Source organism: Leucoraja erinacea, chromosome 5, assembly GCF_028641065.1.
Source record: "Leucoraja erinacea ecotype New England chromosome 5, Leri_hhj_1, whole genome shotgun sequence".
In the NCBI taxonomy this organism is placed as follows: Eukaryota; Metazoa; Chordata; class Chondrichthyes; order Rajiformes; family Rajidae; genus Leucoraja; species Leucoraja erinaceus.
In genome coordinates this window covers 70882420-70896397 of record NC_073381.1, presented here as the reverse complement: position 1 = coordinate 70896397, position 13978 = coordinate 70882420, and the positions used below count along the sequence as shown (strand labels likewise).

The 13978-nt window shown below is 44.9% G+C and overlaps 1 protein-coding gene across 2 annotated transcripts in view; it reads right to left on the bottom strand.

Moving 5' to 3' along the window:
- zgc:172323 (uncharacterized protein LOC564165 homolog) overlaps positions 1 to 13978 on the bottom strand; it is a 54722-nt gene that overhangs the window by 22363 nt on the left and 18381 nt on the right. For both annotated transcript variants that reach the window (XM_055635878.1, XM_055635877.1), the window contains exons 3-6: positions 12229 to 12378; positions 8405 to 8524; positions 4127 to 4222; positions 1143 to 1274 (exon numbers count right to left, since the gene is read on the bottom strand). In XM_055635878.1, coding sequence (XP_055491853.1) covers positions 1143 to 1274; positions 4127 to 4222; positions 8405 to 8524; positions 12229 to 12378 — 498 coding nt within the window. The remainder of the gene's footprint in view (positions 1 to 1142; positions 1275 to 4126; positions 4223 to 8404; positions 8525 to 12228; positions 12379 to 13978) is intronic.

Here is a 13978-nt window from a genome sequence, read left to right as displayed (position 1 = left end):
CCAGCACAACTGTACTGTCTTTCAATGGGACATTAAAGAGAGACTTGATTCATTGTACCAATGACATGAAACAACTTCATTACCACACTAGGGTGTGGTCCTAAGGGTCCTGAACAATATTTATCCAACGTAAACTTGACTGAGACATGTTATCTACTCATTATTACATTGCTGTTTGTGTGCCCTCGATGTGAATACATTGTTTGCTGTTTTTTATATATGATGATCACACTTTAAACCAGTAGTTCCCAACGTGGGGCGTATGCCCCACAGGGGGGCAATTTGATTTTTAAGGGGGGCAATTGAGCGCGACTGAGGAGGTCTGGGTCCAAATTTTCGATTTTTATTTTTTTGGATTTTCCATCAGGTAAACATATGTAGTTTATGTTTCAGATGTTATTTTGAGTAAATAATTTTTTTGGGTAAAAAAGGTCTTTATTGTATAGTTATTACACAATCACCACGCCATCGCTCTTCATGCACGTCGCACGAAGCGCGCGAGGTCATGGGAGAACCTTATTTATTGAATTGGATTTAGAAATGCGATTCAAAGAGCTTTTGCTAAGTTACCCTTATAATATCTATTTCCTCCGTTTTCTCTCAAGGGAAAGCATGGGGTGGGGGGGGGGGGGGGGGGCATCAGGATTTTAGAGGTGATTAGGTGGGGCATGGCCAAAAAAAGGTTGGGAACCACTGCTTTAAACGGATGCCATTAGTTGTAACTAAAACTAAAATGCACATGTGGCAAATCTGAAATAAAAGAAGAAAATGCTGGAAAGACGCAACAGTTAAAGCTTCCTTTGCAGAAAGAGAAAAAAAGTCAGCGTTACAGATCAAAGCCCTTTCAATATCTATCACAAAGTGCTTCAGACAATTCAGAAAGGTTATCCTTATGTGTCACCTTTTTTCCCCATTTAGTCAAAAAATTATTTATTATTAGCACTTGAGATTCAATCACTGAAAGTCAGATTAAAACTGATTTATATTCAAAAATTAAATATGAGCAAAGTAGATATATGAATTCACTGAAATATGTATTTTATAAGAGTCTCATTAAAGATGTGATTCACTAATGTTCTAAAAAATTACTGTATGCAAAACATGCAAGGTCATCCAGACAATGGTTGGTAACACTTTCATACCTTCAAATTCTTTGCTGATATTTCTTCATACTGAAGTTGAATATCTTTAAGAGTCGCAGCCAAATCTGGAATTGTGTAACTCACATCAACACTGGCAATGTTATAGATCTGCTTCATTAGTTCTTCAATTACCTATTCAACAGATAATGATTCACATTTTACGGTATATCACAAACAAGATCATTCAGTTCAATTACTTACTGCACCAGAAAAGAAAACCTGCACGTCAATATTTTCCTACTTATGGTCCAATATTTCACTCTAATAAATCTCTGTATGCATGGTGTTAACAAAGTAGTAATTCACGGGGTGAAATATTCACCTGTTCCAACAGTTCATTCAAACATTTCACAAAACCTCTCTGTGTCTGCCTTGCAGAGATTTCTATATTATACTAGACTAAATGGGACCCATTGGGTCCCAGCATCACACAGGAGGGCTGGTCATCCAACGCAATATTCCACCTCTCCACCAATTCTAATATTGGTGGCCAGTTTGGGGGGGGGGGGGGGGGGAGGGTGCTTACTGGAGCGCTAGTAGGGGTGTTGTGGGCTGAAGGAAGTGGTTTTTCAGAGGGCTAGTATGCAAATTGTGCGCCAAATGGATTCTTGGGCTGGCGTCTCAGTCAATCAAGCCTGTTGTGCTGGCAACTCACTCACACACGGTTGGTGGGCTGGTAGTTGACTCACGGCTAATCCTTGAAATTGCAGTTTCTTACCACAAGTGCAGTTTCTTACCACTTCGAGCAGGGTGCAAGGCCACCAAATTCAAGTGCAGTTTCATACCATTTGAAGTAGGGTGCAAAGCCACTAAAGACAGCGAGTCGTGACCTCTCCCTCCTCCATCTTGCAGAGACTGAGCCACACCCACATTTCCGGGTTTTATAACCCCCCCCCCCACCGGAAAGGGTGTGGCTTTCATGGAGTGATTGACAGGAGAGAGATTCTCAACATTCTTTAAAAAACTAATAACACTTTTATTTTTCATTGATGGGAAGAATTCTCTGCACCTGCTCAGTGGAGGGGGACTGAGTAAGATGGCCAAAAATCACAGCCGTAAGTGGTAGCGTTTTATCTAAAATCAATATACAGTGCAAACAGGAAGTAAATGCATTTACAGTAATGCCTTTTAACTTCAAGCCAAAGCACCCAAACCACCATTTGCAGTAAGTAGTGCCTTTCAACTTCATGCCACCATTTGCAGTAAGTGGTGCCTTTCAACTTCAAGCCAATGCACCCACGCCACCATTTGCAGTAAGTGGTGCCTTTTAACTTCAAGCCAATGCACCCAAGCCACCATTTGCAGTAAGTAGTGGCTTTCAACTTTAAACCACACACACGCCACACCCAAGCCACCATTAGCAGTAAGAGGTGCCTTTCAACTTCAAGCCAAAGCAACCAAGCCACCATTTGCAGTAATAGTGCCTTTCAACTTCAAACCAAAGCTCCCAAGCCACCATTTGCAGGAAGTAGTGCCTTTCAACTTCAAGTCAAAGCAACCAAGTCACCATTTGCGGTAATTAGTGCCTTTCAACTTCAAGCCAAAGCAACCAAGCCACTATTTGCAGTAAGTAGTGCCTTTCAATTTCATGCCACCATTTGCAGTAAGTGGTGTATTTCAACTTCAAGACACACCCAAGCCATCATTTGCAGGAAGTAGTGCCTTTCAACTTCAAAGCTCCCAAGCCATCAATTGCAGTAAGTAGTGCCTTTCAACTTCATGCCACCATTTGCAGTAAGTAATGCCTTTCAACTTCAAGTCAAAGCAACCAAGCCACCATTTGCAGTAATTAGTGCCTTTCAACTTCAAGCCATTGCACCCAAGCCACCATTTGCAGTAAGTACTGCCTTTCAACTGCAAGCCAAAGCACCCAAGCCACCATTTGCAGTAAGTAGTGCCTTTCAACTTCAAGTCACACCAAGCCATCATTTGCAGGAAGTAGTGCCTTTCAACTTCAAGCCAAAGCTCCCAAGCCACCATTTGCAGTAAGTAGTGCCTTTCAACTTCAAGCCAAAGCTCCCAAGCCACCATTTGCAGTAAGTAGTGCCTTTCAACTTCATGCCACCATTTGAAGTAAGTAGTGCCTTTCAATTTCAAGACACACCCAAGCCAAATCAACCAGGGGAGGGAGGGGGGCGCTTTCTGGAGCACTAGTATGAACCATTTTAGAACCAATAGACTTTTTTTTGCAAGCTTTAGAACCAATAGAGACACTTTTTGCAAACTTTAGAACCAATAGACTATTTTTTTGCAAGCTTTAGAACCAATAGACATTTTTTGCAAGCTTTAGAACCAATAGACATTTTTTTTGCAAGCTTTAGAACCAATAGACACTTTTTTGCAAGCTTTAGAACCAATAGAGACACTTTTTGCAAGCTTTAGAACCAATAGACACATTCTGCAAGCATTTTAGAACGACTAAGGGCATTTACATTTGAGTAAACATGTGTTCAGTGTTATTCACAGCTCAGAGAAACGTGACCCTCTGCCTTCCTCCATCTTGAAGAGACTATGTGGCACACTACTTCCTGGTTTTATAGTTCCTCCCCCCTGCCGCCAGCGGGGGCAGCAGAGGGAATGGGGAATTTTGTAAAAACATTAATATCTCTGTCATTTGTAATCAACGAGAAAAATCCTCGGCACACATGCGGCGAAGGGGGGCTCTGAGCGAGGTGGCCAAAAATGACCGCTGTAGGTGGCGGCGTTCTCTCGGAAATCGCAGCACAGATGGCCAAAACCGGTCAAGAACAGACTTTAAGTAATATAGATACACAACGGATTAAGTTTCATGACATACATTGTGTTACATTGCTGCAGAATTAAAACAGTTCAACTAATCACAATTATCATTGTGCATTCTATTCTCCACATCACTCAATTTCTAGTTTTCCATTTCAAATTCTTTATCTCTTATAAATAGAAATCTCAAAACTATCATGAATACCGAACTTATCAATCATACTTTATATTATTTTATTATATACCTCCTTGTGCAATCTCTTCAGAAATTCTAGTTCAGCTTCTAGGTTGTTCAGCTGCTTTTCAAGGTCCATACATGTTGTAGTGGTAGCATCAACAACCTAAAATAAAAATAATGTCTGTTAATATCTGTTAGATATAAATAAATGTGTATAAGAAGATAGGGCCGCACGGTGACCTAGCAAGTAAATCAGTGGCTCAGGCAACATCACACAAAAACATTTATAGGTGACTAGACCAAGTGCAGACCCGTTGGGTCTGCTCCCCCAACGCACCCGTTCCCTACCTGTCGCCCCCACGGGAGGCTTGGTCCTCCAACTCAAGCCATTCCCGAACATAAGATTCCTGCACATCCCTTGATCCCTCAGCAGTGATCTTTAAAAAAAATTCCAATTGCTCTTGCCCTGCATGTTGCAATAGCAATTCGCCCTCCCCCTGCTAGTTGAGCCATTGGGACGTCATCAGTTGAAGCTGGTCGATGTCAAATTCAAAGAATCATCAGTTGAAGCTTGTCAGTTTGAAATTCAAGGTATGTTGATTTTTTTTTAAACTTTAATCAGTAATGTCGAGAAACAAAACATAAAATGTTCAGTGAATGTGATCTCTGCCTTGATGGGATAAATGTGAATCAGAATATGAAACATCTTGTGAACGTTGGCATTTTCAAAGCTTTAATCGCGAATAACGTCAAATAAAAGATGAAATCTTCATTGAGGCTGGTCTCTGCTAGCTGAGCCATTGTGACGTCATCATATTGTGTGACGGCATGCGGGAAAAAATGTCAATCGGAATACTAAAAATGTAATCGTTACCTCCCCCCCCCCCCCCCCCCCGCAACCACGCTAATGGAGGGGAGCAGGGGAGACGGACAGGGAGAGGGAGAGGGAGAGGGAGACCAAGAGGGAGAGGGAGAGGGAGAGGGAGAGGGGAGGGGGGGGGGAGGGGGGGGGGGGGAGAGAGAGAGGGAGCAGGGGGGGGGGGGGGGGGAGGGGGGGGGGGGGGGGGGGGGGGGGGGGGGGGGGGGTTTAGGGGGGGGGAGGGGGATGGAGGGGAGGGGGGGAGGGAAAAGGGGGAGAGAGAGACAGAGAGGACAGGAGACAGAGGGGGAGAAGAGAGGGAGAGGGAGAGGAAAATTGAGGGGGGGGGAGGGGAGGGGGGGGGAAGGGAGGGGGGGGGGAAGGGAGGAGGGGGGGGGGGAGGAGGAGAGGGGGGAGGGGGGGGAGATGGAGGAGGAGGAGGGGGAGAGGGGAGGGGGGGGGAGGGGGGAAGAGAGGGAGGGGAGGGAGGAGGGGGGGAGGGAGGAGAGGGGGGAGAGAGAGGGAGGGGGAGGGGAGGAGGAGGGGGGGGGGAGGGCGGGAGAGGGAGAGGGGGAGAGAGGGGGGGAGAGGGGGGGTGAGGGGGATAGGGGGGGAGAGGGGAGGGAGGGAGGTGAGAGGGGAGAGGGGGGGAGAGGGGGGGAGAGGGGGAGAGAGAGGAGAGGGGGGGGGAGAGGAGGAGAGGGGGGAAGAGGAGGAGAGGGGGGGAGAGGAGGAGGGGGGGGAGAGGAGGGAGGGGGGGGAGGAGAGAGGAGGTGGAGGGGGAGAGGAGGGGAGGGGGGGAGGGGGGGAGGGGGGGGGGGAGGGGGGAGGGGGGGGGGGGGGGGGAGAGAGGGAGGGGGAGGGAGGGGGGAGGGAGGGGGGGGGGGGGGGAGGGGGGGGGAGGGGGGGGGGGGGGGGGGGGGGGGGAGAGAGTGCCTTTTTACTTCAACCCAAACCCAAACAACCATTTGCAGGCAGTGCTTTTTTTACCTCTAAGCATATTTTCATTTTCAAACCAAATTAAGGGTGCTCACAGTGCTGTAGACATATGTCAGTGTCATTCAGAGCTCTGATTGAGGCACACCAATTGCAGAGACTGATTGAGGCCCACCACTTCCTGGTTTTATAGTCCCTCCCCCCTGCTGCCAGCGGGGGCAGCAGAGAGAATGGAGAATTTTGTAAAATCATTAATATCTCTGTCATATTTCATCGACGGGAAAAATCTTCAGCACACATACGGAGGAGGGGTGCTCTGAGCGAGGTGGCCAAAAATGACGGCCGTAGGTGGCGGCGTTCTCTCGGAAATCGCAGCACAGATCGCCAAAACCGGCCAAGAACAGAGTTTCAGTAATATAGACTAGACGATGTGTGACCCTTTGGGTCCCAGTTACACGGGAGGCCTGGTCCCCCAACACAACCCATTCCCCATCACAGTATTCCACCACTCAACCGTTCCCCAACGCAACCCATTCCCCAATGCAATGGGGGGGGGGGGGGGGGTTGTTGGGTAGGGGGGTGAGGGGGAGGTTGATGGGGAGGGGGGTGTGGGGGCAGGGGGGTTGTGGGGGCAGGGGCATTGTGGGGGTGGGGTGGTGGGGGGGGGGGGGAGTGTGTGAGAGGGGCGAGCATGGGTGGGGGGGGGTGTGTTTGGGTGTGGGCGGGGGGGGGGTGATGTGGGGGGGGGAGGGGGGGTGTGGGGGGGGGTGAGAGGTGTGTCGGGGGGGGGGGAGTGTGGGGGGTGGAGGGTGGGGGAGGGGGGAGATGGGGGGGGGGGGGAGAGAGGGAAGGAGGAGAAAGATGGGGAAGAGCCATGAGGGAGAGGAGGGCATCACAGCGGAGGGGGGAGGAGCCAGCAAGAGGGACCAGTGGGATAGTGGCTGGTATTTACGGTGCGATGGGGACTCACAGCGGGTGCTGGCCACTGGTCGCTGGTCGAACTCCACCACCGGGATCAGTCTCTGCTCTCCGTTTGGTGACATTACGACATTGACAACATCTCCGACTCTGGTCTGGGCAGGGTCTCAGACTCTGGGCTCGGCAAGGTCTCAGACTCTGGACTGAGTCGGGTCTCCGATGCTGGGCAGCTTGGGGCTGGGCAGCTTGGGGCTGGGCTGCTGGGCTGCTTGGGGCTGGGCTGCTTGGGGCTGGGCTGCTTGGGGCTGGGCTGCTTGCGGCTGGGCTGCTTCGGGTCCCTCCGAAAATTGTGTCTGGTTGGAAACCTCCACCTGCCACCCTCAGCTCCAGTAAAGACGCGATGGCGCAGGAAGGGGCAGACTGTCCCGGGTATTGACAGGGGAAGAGACTAATCTGCGCGCACTGACTGGCTGGAGAAGAGATCGATTTGCATACGCGCGTTTTTTAAGATTTTTAATCCTCGCTAACTTTTACAACATTCCAATTGGAACGAAACTTGGTGAACTTGCAGCACAGAAGAACGGTGAGTGAACTGGCAAAAATCGTAGCGCTATCGCGAACCATTTTTGTGCAAATAGATAAACAGTGCAAACCGGAAGATAGCAAATTCAGAGTTTTAGTTATGTGAAATAATAATAAAAAATAAATATAGAATATAGATAGAAGATAGATAGATAGATAGATAGATAGATAGATAGATAGATAGATAGATAGATAGATAGATAGATAGATAGATAAAATATAGATAAATAAAATATAGATAGCAGATAAATATATGATATTTTGGGTTGGGACCCTCAGTCAGACTAATTGTATTAGGGGGAAGAATGCTGGAAAAGTGGTGGGGGCAGGACAAAGCCAGGCGAGTGAAAAGTGGATACAGATGAGGGGAATATTATGATGGGCAGATGGGTGGACAAAGACCAGAGACTGCTGAGGTAACACCTGTGGCTGAGCTAGCAACTCCAGTTCAGAACTCGGTTGAAGAAACTTTAATCAATATGCTTGTATAAATTATTGAAGGGCAGTTTTTATGAACTGCAGTGAATGAGTAATGGAAATGCCATTGCCACAACCTTTCTGGGGTTTCTACTGGCTCTTCCACTAAAGTTTCTTTGACCAGATTGAAATGTAGATATCTGAATACTGAGCCTTATTGGATTGAAAAGGGTAAACAAGTACAGGCCACCTTGGGGAGTCACAGTTGCACTGCGGTAGTATTGCTGCCTTACACCACCGAAGACCCAGCTTCGATCCTGACTACCGCTGCTGTCTGTATGGAGATTGTAAATTCTACCCGTATCTGTGTTGGTTTTCCCTGGATGCTCAGGTTTCCTCCCACACTCCAAAGATGCACAGGATTGTAGGTTAATTGTAAATTGTCCCTAGTGTGTGGGATTGTGCTAGTGTAACGGGGATCGCTAGTCAGCGCAGACATGGTGGGGCAAAGGGGCTGTTTCGCTGCTGTATCTTTCAACTCTAAAAGCACTTTTTTGGATGGTTATGCAATCAGTAGGTATTTACTCTGGCTTAGCATGCAGGTTGGAAGATGGACAGTGGCAATTTACTTACTGGGCGGAATGCCTCAATTTCATCATCGGACTTCTTCCGAGCCACAACAGTTTCTTCATATTTCGTCTTTATGATCTCCAATTCACCAGTCATGGCATCTCTTGCAGCAAATGTCATGTCCTGTGGCAATAAAAGCAATATTTTTTATTATCTCGTGCAATAATATTTCTTCTGAATAACATAATTCGCATATTATTCTATCCTACAAATTGTTTACATTTTAACCTTTATAAAGTGATGACAATGTTGCATATTCTGCAGAATGACAATATTTGGGATTCGTTCAATTAATACCAAAAAAAACAGGGTCTTGCTAAAAGAATAAAATATTCATATTATCATGGCTGGATTTTCCTCTAACTTGAACTTGCCTTCAGGAGTAATAATCTCATATTGTGTTATTTTATCCTATTTCCCCAGGTTATAAACAATTTAAGCCACAGAGAAAGCTCCAAACAATGTAACCATTTCAATCCAGAAGCCGTCCCTGCAGCAGTTAAAGGGGAAGCAGCAATTGTGGCTGCAATAGCTTCATATCTGAGACCAATATATTTATTTCTGACCAGGGCAATGCTGACTTCATACTGCTAGCCACCTCAAGTGCCATGTAAAAGAGAAAAAATCAAAAATCAGCAGATTCTGGAAATCTGAAAGAAAAATGGTAGTAATACTCAGCAGGTCAAGCCGAGTCTGTGGGGAAAGGAACAGAGCCAACATTTCAGGCCAAAGACCCTTCATCACACTTGAGAAGGAGACAAAATAATCTTGTAAAGCTGCTGCGTGGGTGGGAGAGAGTGGATGTATCTGGTAGCGTAAAATCGGGGTGACCATGGGCATAAGCTGTAAACAAAGTTGGGGTCAGACAGCATATGTGGAGGGTAAAGGGCAGTCGAGGTTTCATATCAAGATCCTTTATCTAGACTGAATGAGTAGAGGGGAAATAGTCAGTATTGAATCACAGTATAGAAGTTGGGAGGTCGTGTTGCAGTTGTATGAGAAGAGACCGAATTTAGAATATTGTGTTCAGTTCTGGGCACCATGTTATAGGAAAGATATTGTCAATCATGAAAGGGTTCAGAAAAAAATTACAAGCATGTTGCCAGGACTAGAGGGTGTGAGCTATAGGGAGTGGTTGAGTAGGCTGGGTCTCTATCCAATGGAGCGCAGGAGGATGAGGGGAGGGGGGGGATCTTATAGAGGTGTACAAAATTATGAGAGGAATAGATCAGGTCGATGCACAAAGTCTTGTGACCAGAGTAGGGGAATCAAGGACCAGAGGACATAGGTTCAAGGTGAAGGGGAAAAGATTTAATAGGAATTTGAGGGGTAACCTTTTCACACAAAAGGTGGTGGGTGTATGGAACAAGCTGCCAGAAGAGGTAGTTGAGGCTGGGACTATCCCATCGTTTAAGAAACAGTTAGACAGATACATGGGTAGGACAGGTTTGGAGGGATATGGACCAAGCGCAGGCAAGTGGGACAAGCGTAGCTGGGACATTGTTGGCCGGTGTGGGCGAGTTGGGCCGTAGGGCCTGGTTCCACACTGTATCACTCTATGACTATGATACTACTCTTCTCTCTGGATAAAAGCTCTCGAAATGTTGACTGTTCAGTTCCCTCCGCAGATGCTGCCTGACCATTGAGTTCCTCCAGCTGCTCTCCATTTTTTAAAATCAAGTTTCCAGTATCTACAGACTCTCATGCCTCCTGGTTGAAAAGTGAATGGGAACTGTTGGAGATTGAGAACATAAACAAAAGAGCATATACAGAATAATGTAGAAACAACAAACTGCAGATACTACTTTATTTAAAAAAAAACACAACGTACTGGAGTAACTCAGTGGGTCAAGCAGCATCTCTGGAGACCTTTCAGGTCTGGACCCTTCAGACTCTGAGTTACACCAGCACTTTATGTCTTTAGATAGAAGAACATAGATGTGAAATGCAGAGCAGAGCAACAAGCTGCACATGTCCTCTACTCCAAGAAAGAAAGAACTAAAATGGATGGGGAAAATAAACATCGAAGTAATATCGTAGATTGCTGACTGATACAGATGGAGAAATCAAGTTACCTAAAATTGTGGAATTCAATGTTAACTCCAGAAAACCACATAGTGTGTATGGGATGAGGAAGGTGAGGTTATTTTCCTCAACCTTACTGTGACAGTGCAGGAGGCCTCAGTCTAATTGTTCAGTGGGGTTGGGATTGAGAAGTGGCAGGCAACTAGAGACTCAGGTTTGCCCCTGTAGCATTCTGCAGTGTGAAGGACTAATTTCTGCTCCATTAACCCTGAACCGATCATAAGGCAGTCCATTTACTCATTTTAATCAAATGCTATTAAATGTTGCACTGTCTCTTGCCCAGAGTAGGTGAATCGAGGACCAAGGGACATAGGTTTAAGGTGAAGGGGAAAAGATTTAATAGGAATCTGAGGACTAACTGTTTCACACAAAGGGTGGTGGATGTATGGAACAAGCTTCCAGAAGAGATAGTTGAGGCTGAGACTATCCCAACATTTGACAGGTACATGGAGACGACAGGTTTGGAGGGATATGGACTAAATGCTGGCAGGTGGGACTAGTGAAGCTGGGATATGTTGGCCAGTGTAGGCAAGTTTTGCCAAAGGGCCTGTTTCCACGCGGTATCATTGTATGACTCTATGACTAGGTTTTGATTTTATCTTTTGAACTGCATATGGTTCGGTACCACCCCTGACCTATTAATCTTTATCAAAGTGTCACCACCATTCCTGTGGGGATATATTTGACAAACTATTTGCACAGATCATGCCCTCATAACTAGTAATAAATAGATAAATAAACAGATCATGCCCTCATAACTAGTAATAAATAGTGATCATGTTATTTTTCTTTGTTGTTTATATTAATGTAACTAATTTAGTTTTTTTAGTTTTCTCATAAATAAATGCTGGTAGTGGATGGCTTTTAAAAAAAATGAACAAGCAATTCAGTTGAGTAACAATTCAATGATTCAATGATACTTTATTATCACATATACCGAGGTACAATGAAATTACTTGGGTTAAATGCAAGTGTTTTTGTAAACAATCTTATGCCTAAACTAACACCCTGATATAACAGTTCATATAATTTTTTGTTGTTTTGATATTTCTGTGAAAAGTTTCAGAATAGTGAGTTAACCAATCTGTCTCACGCTTCACTTTGTGGCGTGAAACTTTATTGAATTTTGCAGTTAAATTGTTTGTGAAATTTTCAAATGGAGGATTTTGGTTAAGGGGGATGAAGAGGTCAGTATTTGGGTGGATTTTTTTATCTTGTTTATTTTATTTGGATATTTTAAAAACGCTTTTATTTTTTAAATCATTAACATTTGTTACTTTGATTTTTTAATTACTACAGAATTGTATTGAATGTTTGACTGGCCATAAACAACGGGCATATCTGAGTCAACTAACAAATTTTTTTTAAAGTATTTTCATGAATGAGGCTTGTTCCAGTCCCTGCAGAAGCCTCCACTCTCCTCCCCACCAGCACTACCTTATCATGGCCGAATGTATGAGCTGTAGGACCTGTTGCGGATTAGAGGCATCATCAATGATTTTACATCTGGAATTGTACATTAATTTCCCATCTGAGCAATTGTTTATCAAGGTACACAAAAATGCTGGAGAAACTCAGCGGGTGCAGCAGCATCTATGGAGCGAAGGAGATAGGCAACGTTTCGGGCCGAAATCCTTCTTCAGACTTTATCAAGGGTGAGCAACAGAAGTGGGTTGTATTTGACTGAATTCTGTACAATGAACCTGTAAAGTGCTTATTGTGAAGAATCAGCTATGTGTTACCCTCTGAGCTTTCATCTGATCAGCTAAATGGTGTAGATCACAGAGCTCTTCCTCATACAGAAGCCTCAGGCCTTGTGGAGGCAGACACTGATTCTTCAGAGACTCCACCTCTGCCTCCAGAATCCGATTGTCCTGTTCCAAGTTCCGAACCTGCAAAATACACATTATTTAGGTTTAAGTCTAGGTTTAGGTTTATTATTTTCACACCTGCCAAGGTAAAGTCAATAGTTTTGTTTTGCATGCTATCCCAACAAATCAGTTATACCATACATAGCTACAATCCGTTCAAACTCAAGTACAAAGATAAAGCAAAGGGAAAAATAGTGTGTGCAGAATGTAGTTCTCAGCATTGTAGTGCATTGCAGGGCATCAATTCCTTAGACAAAGTACAATGTCCTCAATACGGTAGAGACGAATTGAACAATCCCCTAGCACTGCTTTACAATATAAAGCAGACAACTGATGAGATTGTGGTAACACAAATCAATGTTAAGAGGCATGATCTTGATAGGATAGGACCTACTGAGATACTCCAGCACTTTGTGTCTATCTTTGATATAAACCAGTACTTGCAGTTCCTGTTTCGACACCATAACCTGGATAACTTGACATCCACTTTCCAGATTATATAAAATAATTTTCTTGAGGACATAGAGTCATGCAGCATTGAAACAAGCCCTTCAGCCCAACTTGCCAAATAATCAGCCTGGTATTATAATGCAAGGGTAGGCTCCCAATCATTATCTAAATCGGAAGCAAATCAAGTCAGCAGTGCTAAGAAACTATCTAAACCAATTTGAAGCCAGAGCAAAGAAGATATTTAAAATGTTGGTAGGGAATTTAATTCTCCCAGTTTAAAAAAAATAGCATTGTTTCTCTTTAAAATGTTGAGGACATGAATGCTGGCTCCTACACTGTTAATAAATGAGGTGATCTCTCCCATACAGTAATTGTTAAGCTGCGAGATAATGGTTTTTCGTGCATTGTACACTTTTCACTTCACTGAAACCAGCGATGAGAGTTGATTAGGATCGACTGGATCCAACTGTAGGAGCACTAGAGGGAATTATTCATTCAGCCGACCACCGTCCGGGTGTTTTTAAAAAGAGCCATCAACTTGGATCCAAGTAGCGTGCTACCTTAAACTCCTCGGCTCGCAGACTGTACTTTGAACTCCACAGATAGGCACAAAATCCTGGAGTAACTCTGCGGCACAGGCAGCATCCCTGGATGGAAAGGATGGATGATGTTTCGGGTCAAGACTCTTCTTCGATAGTTATTTGTCTCGGAGTGGTAATGTATATCTGATCTTATTAATCGCAGAAGCAAATATATTGATAAACGTACAGGGTGAAACCTTGTGCAACTTTAACTATCACCACCAGCAATCTGTTCCATTTTGTTAAAAAAAGTACTGACACCAAAATGTTCATACGCGTCCCACTGTTGCAACCAAACTGAATGAACGACGATTGCATTTACGCAAGATTGAACATCCCGGCATTAAATGCAGGGTTACAGGATGCATAAAATGCATTGCATACGTAGAAAATAGGTACAGGAGTAGACCACTCTCCCCCTTGAGCCAGCACCGCCATTCAATATGATCATCCAAAATCAGTACCCCATTCCTGCTTTCTCCCCACATCCCTTGATTCCGTCTACTACATGAGACCGGGCCCTACTGGCTCCCTGGCTATTTCAGAGACATGGCCCTGTAGCCAGTTATATCATTCCTAAGCTGTGAAGG